Source organism: Rhinatrema bivittatum, chromosome 5 (assembly GCF_901001135.1).
Source record: "Rhinatrema bivittatum chromosome 5, aRhiBiv1.1, whole genome shotgun sequence".
Lineage (NCBI taxonomy): Eukaryota > Metazoa > Chordata > Amphibia > Gymnophiona > Rhinatrematidae > Rhinatrema > Rhinatrema bivittatum.
The window spans coordinates 221,771,803-221,785,175 of record NC_042619.1 but is presented as its reverse complement, the minus strand read 5'-3'; the positions used below and the strand labels follow the sequence as shown (position 1 = coordinate 221,785,175).

The 13,373-nt window shown below is 45.7% G+C and overlaps 1 protein-coding gene across 1 annotated transcript in view; it reads right to left on the bottom strand.

Moving 5' to 3' along the window:
* Nucleotides 1–13,373, bottom strand: part of NHS (NHS actin remodeling regulator) — a 337,410-nt gene that overhangs the window by 21,100 nt on the left and 302,937 nt on the right. Inside the window, exon 6 of the mRNA XM_029603299.1 lies at nucleotides 9,463–9,594. Within this exon, the coding sequence (XP_029459159.1) occupies nucleotides 9,463–9,594 (132 nt within the window). The remainder of the gene's footprint in view (nucleotides 1–9,462; nucleotides 9,595–13,373) is intronic.

The window sequence follows — 13,373 nt, the reverse complement described above, 5'->3', positions numbered from 1 at the left end:
TGCTGCTGTTTTTGAGTCCTGAGTGGTTTGTGTTACTTCTCAAAGTATTTGGCAGTGAAGGGCTTGCAGTTACTGAGAAGAGTGTGTGTGTTGAAGAGGAAGAGAATTGAGTGAGTGTGCATGTGCGTGAGTCTGGGGAGTGAATGACAGGAATGAGAGTGAGTGTGTGTATGTGAGAATGAGCATGTATGTGTGTGAAAGATTATGAGAGTGAATATGCAAGTGTGTTAGCATGTGTATATGTATGTGAGAAAGTTTGTGTGCATGCTGCTCCAATGTTCTCTCTAAGGATTGAGTGGCTGTGAGCATAAAATTGATAAGCTTTCTGCGTCAAGAAAGTAGTGCTCATGGTGTAATGAAACCAAAACGCTTTGCATACAGCAACCCAATCCTTAGAGGGAACATTGCTTTAAAGGATCTCAAAGGATGTGCGTTGCACTACTTAAGCAGTTGCCTTACCCCATATTTACCTTCTGGTGTTCTACAATTGTTAATACAATCCCATCTAGTTGTGCCAACACCCAAAAGACCTGTGCCTCCTAACAACCAGAAAGAAAACCTTCTCAGGATAAGTTCCAACCTTATGACACCCCCTATCTCTGAACATCAGATTAGCACCTAAGCTGCTAGTTTTTAGGAAACCATTAGAAATCTGGCTCTTTAAGATGGCTTTCTGTTACGTAACTCACCTCACTAGTGTTACGAATCTGATAGTGAATCCCTTAGTAGAACAACAGTCTTACCTTAAGCCATGGAGGACAATCTAGAGAAGATGCCGAGTAGACAGCAAGAAGACAATCCAGGGCACAGTCCAAAGTCAGGGCAGGCAGCAGGCAAAATGAGCACCAAATCCAATCCGGGTCGTGGGTAGGCAGCAAGAAGGGAAATCCAAGGCACAGTCCAGAGTCAGGAACGCCAAAGCAAGAATAAACCAACGAGAGCACCAGCACAAGCAAGCCTGTAGCCAAGGCAGTGCTGTGCTGAGCTCAGAGCTTTAAATCTCAAAACTTCCCACGCAAACGCAAGAACTTCTGGGAGGGCTGATGATGCGCCCCGGTGGGCGGAGCCTGAACGCGACTCACGCCAGGCTGTGCTGCCGCCGGAAAATGCCGTTGAGCGGCGATAATAGAGGGAGCCCCGTGCCTCACGGATCATCGAATGGTAACAGTACCTCCCCCGCAAAGCCCCTCCCTCCTGCTTCTAGGATGAGATTTGAGAGGGAAACGCTGATGAAACTCCTGAAGTAGACGAGGTGTCTGAATATTACAGGCTGGTTCCCAAGAATTCTCTTCTGGCCCGTAATTTTTCCATGAGATTAAATATTATAAAGTCCCCCTTGATCTTCTGGCATCCAGGATTTCTTTAACCTCGTATTGTGTGTCATCCTGTATAACTGAGGGGGTGGATTGTCTAGTCTTTCTAGAGGGCCAAGACAAGATTGCTGGTTTGAGCAATGAAATATGGAACACATCATGGATGCGTAGTGTGGGGGGTAGTTGAAGTTTAAAGGTGACCTCACTGATTTGTTTCTCAATGGGAAAAGGACCAACAAACCTGGACGCAAATTTTAAGGACGGTGTACGTAATCTGAGGTTCCGAGTACTCAGCCATACCAAGTCCCCAGGTTGAAGTTGGGGCCCCAATCTCCTTCTCTTATCGGCTTGTCTCTTGGCTTTACTGGAAACTTGTTGTAATAACCGTTAGGTCTCCCTCCAAAGCTCAGTCATGGACCGAATAGTTTATTCTACAGCCGGACAAGAGGAGGGCTTGCTGATGGGAAGGGGAATCTGAGGTGTCTCCCAAAAACTAAAAAGAAAGCTGATGCTCCTGAAGCTTGGGCTACATGATTATTGTGACAGATCTCGGCACACGGTAAAAGGGATCCCTAGTTGTCCTGTCATCGATTCACATAGCAGCGTAAGAAGGTCTTGAGAGATTGATTAGTGCGTTTAGTTAGCTCATTGGATTGGGGGTGATAGGCTGAAGAAAAATTTAATTCTATTTTGAGTTTTTTGCAGAGGTCCCTCCAGTATCGAGCAGTAAATTGGACTCCTCTATCAGAGACGATACTTGAAGGCAGACCATGAATCCGAAAAATGTGTTGCAGAAAAAGTCAAGCTAGTTCTGGAGCAGTGGGTAGTCTGGGAAATGGAATGAAATGGGCCATTCTGGAAAATCGGTCTACAACGACTCAAATGAACATATTACCCTCAGAGAGAGGAAGTTCAGTTATAAAATCTGTGGCCTTGTTGAGTCCAAGGTTTGTCTGGAATGGGAAGCGGTTGCAAGAGTCCACAGGGTCGCTGTTGTGGAACCTTTTAAGCCTCACAAGTGGGACAAGGTTCAACATATCTTTTAATATCCGATTTTCACTGCGGCCACCAGTAGTGACGGGAAAAATAAGATTTCTTGTTCTGAACATACCAGGATGTCCAGCAAAGTGGGAATCATTGGCCCATCGTAGAACTTTTTGCTTTAAACGTTTGGGTACCACTGTTTTACCCAATGGAACAGTAAAGGTAGCAGCCAAAATTATTTGAGTCTGATCAATAATATGCCGGGGGGGGGGGGGGGGTGTCAGGGGTATCATCAGGTAAAAAACTCCGAGAAAGGGCATCTGCACGAAGGTTCTTCTCTGAAGGCCAAAAATGTAATTTAAAATCAAATCGACTGAAGAAAAGTGCCCAGCGGGCTTGCCGTGGGTTCAAACGTTGAGCCTGTGATAAATAGGCGAGATTCTTATGATCTGTACAAATGTTAATGGTATATTTAGCCCCCTCCAGAAGGTGTTGCCATTCCTCAAGTGCAGCCTTAATTGCCAAGAGTTCTCATTCTCCTATAGCATAGTTCTTTTCTGCTGGAGAGAATTTCTTAGAAAAATAGGCACAAGTAAGTAATTTCCCTGACGCAGAGGGCTGTAAAAGAATTGCTCTCGCTCCTAAAGCTGAGGCATCAACCTCCACAATAAATGGCTTAGTTGGATCGGGACATTGCAAACATGGATCTCTTACAAATTCCTCTTTTAGGCGTTGGAAGGCATGGATGGCCTCGGGAGGCTAGTTGCAAGTTAGAGCTCCCTTCTTGGTCAAGGCAGTAAGTGGCACCACCAGGATAGAGTATCCAGAAATAAATTGGCGATAGTAATTGGAGAACCCTAAAATCATTGTAAGGCCTTAAGCCCCAGTGGTTGAGGCCAGTCCAATATAGCTCTGAGTTTCTCAGGGTCCATGCGTAGCCCGTCTCGAGACACAATATATCCTAGAAAAGGTAGTTCCTTTTGGTGAAAAAAGAAAATTTTCTAGTTTTGCATACAATCTGTTGTCTCAAAGGCATTGAAGGACTTGCATAACATGGATCTCATGTTGGTGCTCTGTTTTGGAAAAAATTAAGATGTCGTCAAGGTAGACAATAACATGAGAATACAGAAGTTCTCGAAAAATATCATTAATCGTGGTTTGAAAAACTGCCGGGGTGTTACACAATCCGAATGGCATTAATAGATATTTATAATGTCCATCGCGAGTGTTAAAAGTAGTTTTCCACTCGTTCCCTTCTCGTATTTGGATTAAATTGTAGGCCCCCCCCCGGAGATAGAGTTTCGTGAAAATTTGTGCTCCTCTTAAATGATCAAAAAGTTCCAAAATCAGTGGAATAGAGTACCGATTCTTTTTGGTGATGGCATTGAGTCCTCTGTAGTCAACGCAAGGCCGCAACGATCCATCTTTCTTTTTGACAAAAAATAATCCAGCCCCTGCAGGAGATGAGGAAGGTCTGATGAATCCCCTGGCCAGATTCTCTTGGATATATTGGCTCATGGCCACAGACAAGACATAAACCCTTCCCCTGGGGGGATTTTTACCAGGAAGTAATTCTATTCCACAGTCGTAGATACAGTGTGGTGGTAGAGTTTCGGCTTGTTATTTGCTTAACATCAACAAATCTGGCATACTGATGTGGTAAAGTAGACGGTATAATTGCTGAACAAGAGATAGTGGAGCTGGCTGGTAGAACTCACAACAAACAGTTCTGATGACAGTAAGTACTCCAACTGGCCAGCTGTAAAGTTCTCCAATCCACCTGGGGTTGATGTAATCTTAACCAGGGTAACCCGAGGATCACCTGGTTGACGGAGGAGAAAAGCACATTTATTTATTGGTTTTTATATACCGCCGCTCGTCAGAGATATCGCATCAACATATAGTTGAATGGTTTCTTGATGGAGTATTCCAGTCGTCATTTTGATGGGTTGAGTGATCAGAGAGATTTTGTTTCCCAGTGGCTCTCCAGAAACAGAAGACACAGTGAGAGGAGTTTTCAGTATCTCAGTGGGAATGTGGTATCGATGGACTAGATCTTCTTCTATGAAGTTAGCGGCTGCCCAGAGTCCAAGAAAGCCTGAAAATGAATAGTGCAGTTCTGGATAGAAATTGATACTGGAATCAGGATTTGTGGAGAGGGGATAACATGACCCAGGGAAGCCTCTCCTACCAGCCCTAGGCTCGGAAGTTTCCCAACTTATTTGGACATTTATTAATGAAATGTCCAGTTCCTGCGCAATAAAGACAGAGGTTATGTAGTCTTCTACGTTGTCGTTCCTCAGGTGTTAACCAACATCAGTCAATCTGCATGGGCTCCTCCGAGGGTGCTTGCAGTTCAGAAGCCTTGGGAATTACGAGAGGTCGTTGAAAAGCAAGTGCCAGCCGAATGGGTCGTCTCAGGGCGGCCCATTCACGAGACCTCTCCTGAAAATGAAGATCTAGTCGAATTGCCAAGCGAATCAATTCCTCTAGAGATTCTGGAGGTTCCCGACCAGCTAACTCATCCTTGATGGCCTCGGAGAGACCCTGACGGAATATGGCTGTAAGGCTGTCATCACCCCAATGAAGCTTGGCTGCCAGAGTACGGTGAATGGCGTATTCACCGACCGATCGGGATCCTTGTCGAATCTGAAGTAGGTCTGCCGTAGCCGAGGTTGAACATCTAGGCTCATCAAAGATCAGACGAAAGTCTTTTAAGAATAGATCCAGGTTATTCAGAAGGGGATCCTCTCAGTCCCAGAAGGGAGAAGCCCAAGCTAAGGCTGGTCCTTCCAAAAGGGATAAGATAAAAGGGTCCTTTGTCTTATCTGTGGGGAACAAAGAGGACTGCAGCGAGAAATGCATATGACACTGATTTATAAACCCCCAACACTGCTGAGGGTCTCCAATGAAGCGAGGTGGAGGTGGCAGTCATAGAACAGGGTTGGTGTGGAGGAAGTCGGGGTTACCGGTGCAGCGACTGAAAAGGCATCCATTCAAGCAGCCAGCCTCTCCAAAACTCCTGTAACTTGGTCTAGTACTCCTTGCTGTTGTTGAATGTGTGAATGCCAGTCCAGAAATGGCCTGTAAGGCTGTCAGATCTACGGGATCCATGGCCTCGGCTAACTGTTATGGATCTGATAGTGAATCCCTTAGTAGAACAACAGTCTTACCTTAGGCCGTGGTAGACAATCTAGAGAAGATGCCGAGTAGACAGCAAGAAGACAATCCAGGGCACAGTCCAAAGTCAGGGCAGGCAGCAGGCAAAAGGAGAACTAAATCCAATCCGAGTCGTGGGTAGGCAGCAAGAAGGCAAATCCAAGGCACAATCCAGAGTCAGGGCAGGCAGCAGGCAAAAGGAGAACCAAATCCAATCCAGGTCGAGAGTAGGCAGCAAGAAGGCAAATCCAAGGCACAATCCAGAGTCAGGGCAGGCAGCAGGCAAAAGGAGAACCAAATCCAATCGGGTCATGGGTAGGCAGCAAGAAGGCAAATCCAAGGCACAATCAAGAGTCAGGAATCCAAAGCAAGAATAAACCAACGAGAGAACCAGAACAAGCAAGCCTGTAGCCAAGGCAGTGCTGGGCTCAGAGCTTTAAATCTCAAAACATCCCGCGGAAACACGGGGACTTCCGGGAAGGCTGATGACGCACCCCAGTGGGCGGAGCCTGAACGTGACTCATGCCGGGCTGTGCTGCCACCGGAAAACACTGCTGAGCAGCAATACTAGAAGGAGCCCTGTGCCTCACAGATCGTCGAATGGTAACAATTAGAAGTGTCACTAGCTCCCAGAAGCCAAATTCTGAATTTTGCATCCAGTTGCCTTAACTAATAATTTTTTACTTAACTACTTTAAAACATTTATTATCCACACACATAAAAAAAATGTTTGTAGTGGAGTACAGAAGTTTAAAAATGTACACAATCAAAATAAAAACAATACTACAATAAGACAATCAACATAGTCTCCGGACTAGCTACAGTTAGACTTCACTAGTCGAGAATATATCTGCATTCCTATACTGCGTCATTAACAGAAAATGCTTGTAAAATACATGAGTTTTAACTTGTGTTAAAACCTTCTTCAAGGTTTTAACATAAGTCATGAACCAAAGATGATCTGGAAAGGAATTCCAAAATATTGGTCCTGCCACAGAGAATGCTCATTCATGAGTGAAACCCATTCGTTCTAAGCGAGGTGAAGGCACCTCAAGCAAATTATTACTTGCTGATCTGAGTGACCGTGTTGGCTTGAATGTACATATGCTCAATTAAGCCAGGCCGAGTGCCCATATAGAAGCTTCTGCATCAATTTTGTAATATGCGCTCTACTTTTTTGGGCGCCAGTGTAAAAGTGCCAAAACCAGAATCATATTCTCCCGTAAATGTGTCTCATTAAGAATTCTGCACAGATTTAGTAGTATTGTTAGAATTTCACCTGCTGTGCAGCCTTATCCTACATTCATGATGCCTCCCCACCAGCAGAGGCCCTCAGGATGCCTCATCACTAGTTTTGTCAAGCTCCTCCTCACTGCCCTTAACATGCCCAAGTTCCAGCCCTATGTATAATAAACTTAACAACTTCACGTTGTTAAGTTTATTATAATTTGCACTCCTGTTTCTTGTGAACCAGCATGATGGGACTATCGTCTTGAATGTTGGTATATAAAAAACTTAAATAAATAAATAAATAAATAAATAAATAAATAAATAAATAAAATAAATGTAACCCTGCCTTGCCGGCAGCCCTTTGTCTTCTCATGATGTCATTTCTGAGTCCATGACCAGACCCTTGTTCTTGCCTTGCCTTGAGGCCATTGGGCCTATCCTCTCTTGTATCCTGCCTTGGGGCCTTCGAGCCTATTCTGTCTGTTCCAAGCCTTACTTGCCTTCAGGCTTCTGTGCTCTTTGTTCGGTGTTTCCCTTATCTGCCTTGTCTAAATCCTGCCCTAGTCTGCTTTGTTGGTCTTGTCCTGTCTGTTCCAAGTATCCTGTCCTGCCTGTGCCAGAGTCCTGTCCTTGCCTTGTTTTACCCTTTGTCTTGTCTAGTTCCGGGCTCTATCCAGTACCAAGCCTGCCAAGCACTGCCAGCCTTGTCCAGCCTGCCAAACCCTGTTTGCCTTATCCAGCCTGCCCGCCAGCCTGCCTCGTCCAAGCCTGGTCTCCAGCCTGCCTTGTCCAAGCCTTGCCTGTCCAGCCTTGCCGTGCCTAGTTGTGTTCCAGCTTGTGTGGACTCACCACTATGATGTACTGCCGCCGCAGAGACCTACTGGCCCCCAAAATCTAAGGGTTCAACCTGCGGGGGAGGGGGCTGGCTAAGCGGAAGACCAGTCGTTGTCTTGTCCCTAGTCCTGCCTTGCAGTCACATGCCGCTCCCCATATGGGTTTCCCTGACTCCAAGGGCCCGCAACAGTATTAGCCAGGAGCCCATCGTACAAGGAATTATAATAATATATACTAGATAAGACCAGTGCCTGAAGGACTCATCTGAAGGCCTGCAGCTCAAGGAAGGATTTCAAACTTTTGAGCATTCACAATAAAAGATGATTTAACAACTGATTTGATCTGTGCTCTTAAAGAAAGACTGGAGTTAAATGTTATCCCCAAATACTTAACAGAAGGGGCCGGATAATCTTATCCTGCTAATTTTGGAGGCATATTCAGTAGTGTAGCCGTGCTACTAAATATACACTATCTGGCTATCTTAAAGTTAGTCGGCTAACTATATAGGACAGGTCTTTGGCCCGACCAGACTTAGTTGGCTAAGTTATCCCATTAACTCTGAATATCGGAGTTAGCCGGCTAACTCAACTCCTTCCAGTTATGCCCCCGGAACGCCCCTAACTTAGCTGCCTATCTTATTCGCCAGCTAGAATTTGGCTGGATAAGTGCCCAAATATTAATTTAGCCAACTAAATGCTTTTGAACATGGACCTCTGTATAACCGTCAACTGGAAAGACTGCAGGACAAACTCTTATTGGACGGTTACTCAAGATAATCACCTCTGTTCTGTCGATGTTTAACATCAGCTTGTTATAGTGTAACCAGCGCTTTAACTGTATTTAGGCATAGTGTTACCAGATCAAAGCTTTCCTTCCATGAAGTGTCAAATGGAACAAAGAACTGTATAATCCCATATATAGCAATTTTGCATCAGATACTTTAAATATGGGATCCCCGGGACCTGGCTTCTTGATATATAGATTATCCAATCATGTAGCTAATTTGCACTCAGACATTTTAAATGCAAAATCCCTGGTACTCGTCTTTATATGCTCTTACCTTCTGTGCCTATCACGATGCACCCTAAATGCCTAGAAGGCTATCTGAGATGTAGCTAAACCACTCCTAATCACTTTAAATGCTGGTTTCCCTTCTTCCTCGTTTTGCATGCTGTTACCTGTGCTGCTTTATATTATTTGTCCTAAATGTTTGTACTTTTGAATATAGCTGTAAATCTGCTGTGCTGTATCTCATGTAGACCTAAACCTGCCCTAATATGCTTTGAACTCTGCTAACCGGAAAAGCATGAAGTACATCACAATGATACTCAAGTTCAGTCATTCCCAATGAACCTTTCAGCACAGAATCGTACTCAAGCAAGATGCTCCGATACGTTAATAATTTGCGCACTGAGGTCCCCAAAAGTCATATGCAGTATCAGTGAGCAACATGTTTACTGCTGCGCTGGTTCAGCTGTTAAATAGTTCCACTTCGAAAGAAAAGAATCTTTATTAAGTAATTACAGTTCCCAATAGGTGATAATTATTGTCATTAAAATCAACTGAGAAAAAAAAACCATGTTCCCTGGGGAATGCCCCAATTAACTGAACATTCTTGTAACCACTTTCCAATCAAGCACATTCAGCTGGTTATCAGGAAATTCTCAGTAACAGGGCTCGGCATAGCACAGGGGTGGCTAACTTCAGTCCTCTAGAGACAGAACCAGACCTGACTTTCAGGATATCCACAATGAATGTGCATGAAATAGATTTGCAGAAGGTGGAGGCAGTGAATGCAAATCTATCTCATGTATATTCCCTGTGGATATCCTAAAAACCTGGCCTGTCTGTGGCTCTGGAGGACTGGAGTTGGCCATCCCTGGCACAGCAGAAGGCGGGCGTATTTCACCGCCAGGCTCATCATCTGGCGACAGTACCGCACCTATTTCTTGATGTACCCTTCTGGGAATGCCCGAGATGGTTTTCCTCCTCCTCAGTTTTCGTCTCCGCTGTAGCACAGACTGTGAATGAACGAGTGAGCAGCGTATGCTTGCCTCTCTGTCAAAACCAACTCCTGCAACCCAAAGAAGAGGCTCATTAGACTTTACGTATAACAAGTGGGCACGGTGTTATTTTTCTTTTGTCGGTATATAGGCAGGCATTTTGGATTAAACAAGCAAGCCAATTTATTTGCAGTTTGCACCATTTTGCTCCATCGTTCTCCGTTCAGCTGCAGTTTCAATTCTGAATACTGCTTCCTAATCAGCCCTGATTGTTCATACGAGAAGGGGGAGGGGGGGTGAGGGAATTTTGAAACTGCTTGCCTAGGTGGCAGAGTGCGCGTCAGTGCTTTGTACCCGCGGACCTGGCACTATATTTTCAGAGGGAAAGGCCCCACTGACTCTGCACCTGCTTATTCTGTGGGGCAGTTTTTTTGTGGGAAAACAGCGCACGTAGAATTGGAAATTGAATCCGCCTGGCTCGTTTTTCAACATTCCCCCCCCCCCCCTCGCCATGCAACCATGCCGCCGGGGGAACATTTCTCCTCAATGCAGTCAAGAGTGCGCCCCTTGTGCCAGACTGAGCGGGGGGGGGGGGGGGGGGGGGGGGCGGGGGCACTTCACAAACTGCCAATTAAATGCGGGCAAAACTGTTCAGAAAATCGCTCCCCTGATCTATTTGGAAACTGAAGAGTTCGCAGTAAAATGCCACCACAGTCCTTCTCTGTGAGAAACCGGCGACAAGCCAAGGCATTTGCTGTAGAAAGTTTCCTACTGCAGAACCGGGACTCATGCAAATGCCTCCGAGGAGCAGGTTTTCTGCTGCGTGCTAACACAAGTTTAGTGGAAAGTGGCGCCACTTGGGTTCCACTGTTGTAGTTTTTGGATGCTCTGACACTTTTTTGAAGCTTTTTTCTTGCGGGGGGGGGGGGAGGGGGTCCCGGGAGTTTCCTGCCTGTTCCTTTTGGTTTTCTGGCTTGAAGCAGAACCGGCCTCTGTGGGGCTACGAGGCCCGGAGCCTTCATTCATAAAGATCAGAGGATTTTTCCTGCTCCCCGCTGCAGCGACAGACCTCGGCCGGGGGAGGGGAGAGGGAGACTCCTTTTGAAACCCACTTTTTTGGCGTTTCTCTTCTAGCAGTTTTATCAAAAGAGAGGGTTGTTTTGTTTTTTTTGTGGCTTGCTAACACAGGACAAAACCCCTTTTCCCCTGGCTGTGATCCGCCGCTGCAGCCATCACTTTCTCCCTCCCCGCCCAGGGTCTGGATTTACTGCTGCCACCTTTTCCCTCCCCCTTCTCTGGCCCCAATCTGCCAATACAGCCACCTCCTTGTTACCCAACTCCAGTCTTCTGGTTTAAGAACCCAGCTTTTTCGGATGACCCAAATTTACAAATTAACTGGGTTCCGGGACCAAATGCAGGCAGGCCTAGCCATAGCTGGGAACTCTCCGCCTTTCACCCGGAGACTCCGGAATTCTAAAGGAGTTTCCGGGTCTCCAGGCCACCACCAGGAAACTCTGGATGCCCTGCTGTCGGTGCGGCCTGCATAGGCACAAGCATTTTCCTATTCCAGGCCTCCAATTGGCCCATGCGGGCAGGAAGAAAGAGAAGTCCCATTGGCCTGTGATAGAAAGAAGAGCAGGAGCAGCACCATGTGGCTGGAAGGACGAAGATTGCCATTGGCAGTAGGGGCTCCCCGAGGAGATTACTGCCGCTGGTGGGTTCCGGGTGGGGAGAGAGAATGAATGTGTGTGTTTGTGGAGGTGGGGTAGGGAGTGTCTGTGAGTGGGCATGTATGTGAGAGAATGTGAGCATGTGTGTGAGTGAGAGAGTGCGAGAGTGAACATGCGAGTGTATGAAGGAGGAGAAAGTTTATGCGCACATGATCTGCTACACCCCTTGGGCCCCTGCTAATCGATGAAACTCTCAAGGTCAGGGCTTATTTTGTAGAGAAAAAAGAAGTAGAACTGTGTGTGTGTGGGGGGGGGGGGGGGGTGAGATGACTAGGGCCAGGATCAGGTGGGACCAGGGCCAGGTGTGAACTCTCACACTTACACATACACAGTCAAAGCCATGTGGCTGCCCTTGCCCCAGAGTAAGCAGAAGCAAAACTCGCTGATCTTCTCTGCTTCTTCCAAGGGCCAGGGTGTCATAAGTGCTCCATGCCACTGCCGCCTCTACTCCGCTTTCTCAGATCCCAGAAAAAAGGTGGCAGCATGCCGTTCTGGGTTATTCTGCCAGAAATGAAGCACTCGATAATGGAGTTGTGAGCAGTAGTGCCATTCCTCAAGAGCAGGACTTAAGCCTTGACAATTGGCACAACTGCTCACAACTTTCAGACTTCTGCTAATTCAAACCCTTTTTTTTGAGTCTGTTCTTTGCTCTGCAGTATCTGCTTCAGTATCCTCCCTCCCCTTCTGTTCCCTGCAATACAGGAGGAGGGGGAACAAGAGAGTAGGAGTAGGAAGTAGGAGTAGAGGGGGCTGTTTCCTTCTCTGCCTGCTTCAGGCTCAGCCCCTTCTCTTCTCTCCCTTGCTGTCTGCCTGGAGGGGAAGGGCTGGAGCAGAACATTCCTGGTGCTCTCTACCTCTTGAGTCGGAAAAGAAGTGTGGGAACTGCGTTCCAGGCCGTTCCCCCACAAATCAAGCCCTGCTCGAGGTAACTGTAAATCGAAAATCCCCAGGTATAGACTTAGCTAATAAAAGTAGATGTGAATATCTCAAAAAGGAGAGCCAAGCGTTTACGATCAGAACGGCATACCACTTAATACCGTATCTGAAACATCTATCATAAGTTTATTTTCCCCTAGAAATGCACAGTCTCTCACATAAATGGCTTCAAGCAAAAAAAACCCCAAGTAAATCAGAATGGTTTTAATGAAAGCCTATAAACCCCCGCCCTCTCTACTCCAGAAAATGGATCCCTTGGGAGTTATCAGGGAAGGTATCCAGGACTTCCAGGGAGGGCCCGTAGCAGCGGACAGCTTGAGCCTGCAAAAGCCATGCAAAATGCGCACCACGAGACAAAACATGATATTACTGTAAAAACTACATATATTCCCCAGATTCATTTGAAAACAGCTGTTATCCAGAGGTCAGACGGAATTACAACCATTTGTTTCAACAACAGCTCAAAATCTCATTGTAAAAATGGCATTTTGCCATCACGTAACACACTGCAAGAGCCTATACGATGCTGATTTAACATATTGCTCAAATAAAAAGGAAAATATTTTTTGTTAGGGATATTACTGGATTTCTGTTAAAGCAGAAGAATATAAAAGTTTTCCAGTTGTTTTTTGTTAAACTCACATGCTCAAATCAGTATACGATAATTGATACCATGATACCTAAGAACATTTAATTTCCTTAATTAATGTACACTATCCACAGAATTTATGAAATCTGGTGTCGTTTTCCTATAGTTGAGTTTGAGATATATTCCATTAACACAAATATACTCAAAGTTGTCTGAAGTGGCAATGGAGGCAGTCCCAGTAGCCGTATGATCCGGAGTAGTAGGTTGTCAAACATTTTACTTGACTAACCAAAAAATATGTTGTAAGCCTTCAAGATTATAGTGGTTCCTTCTTCATATATATGAAACATTTGAAGACAGGATCCATGTGCTCCTGAAAACCTAATGAACAACAATAGCTATTTATCTTGGACCAATTAAAGGTACCACAAATTCACAACCTACTTAAGAGTCCAAGCTCCAGTGCTCAAGGCATTGAAAACTAATTTTCAAACAGAGAACTTGATGGCAGATAAAGACTCTATGGCCCATCCAGTCCACATCTCCAGCTCAGCTTTAGAGTCCCTTCTTCATCCCTCAGAGATTCTCTGTTTGT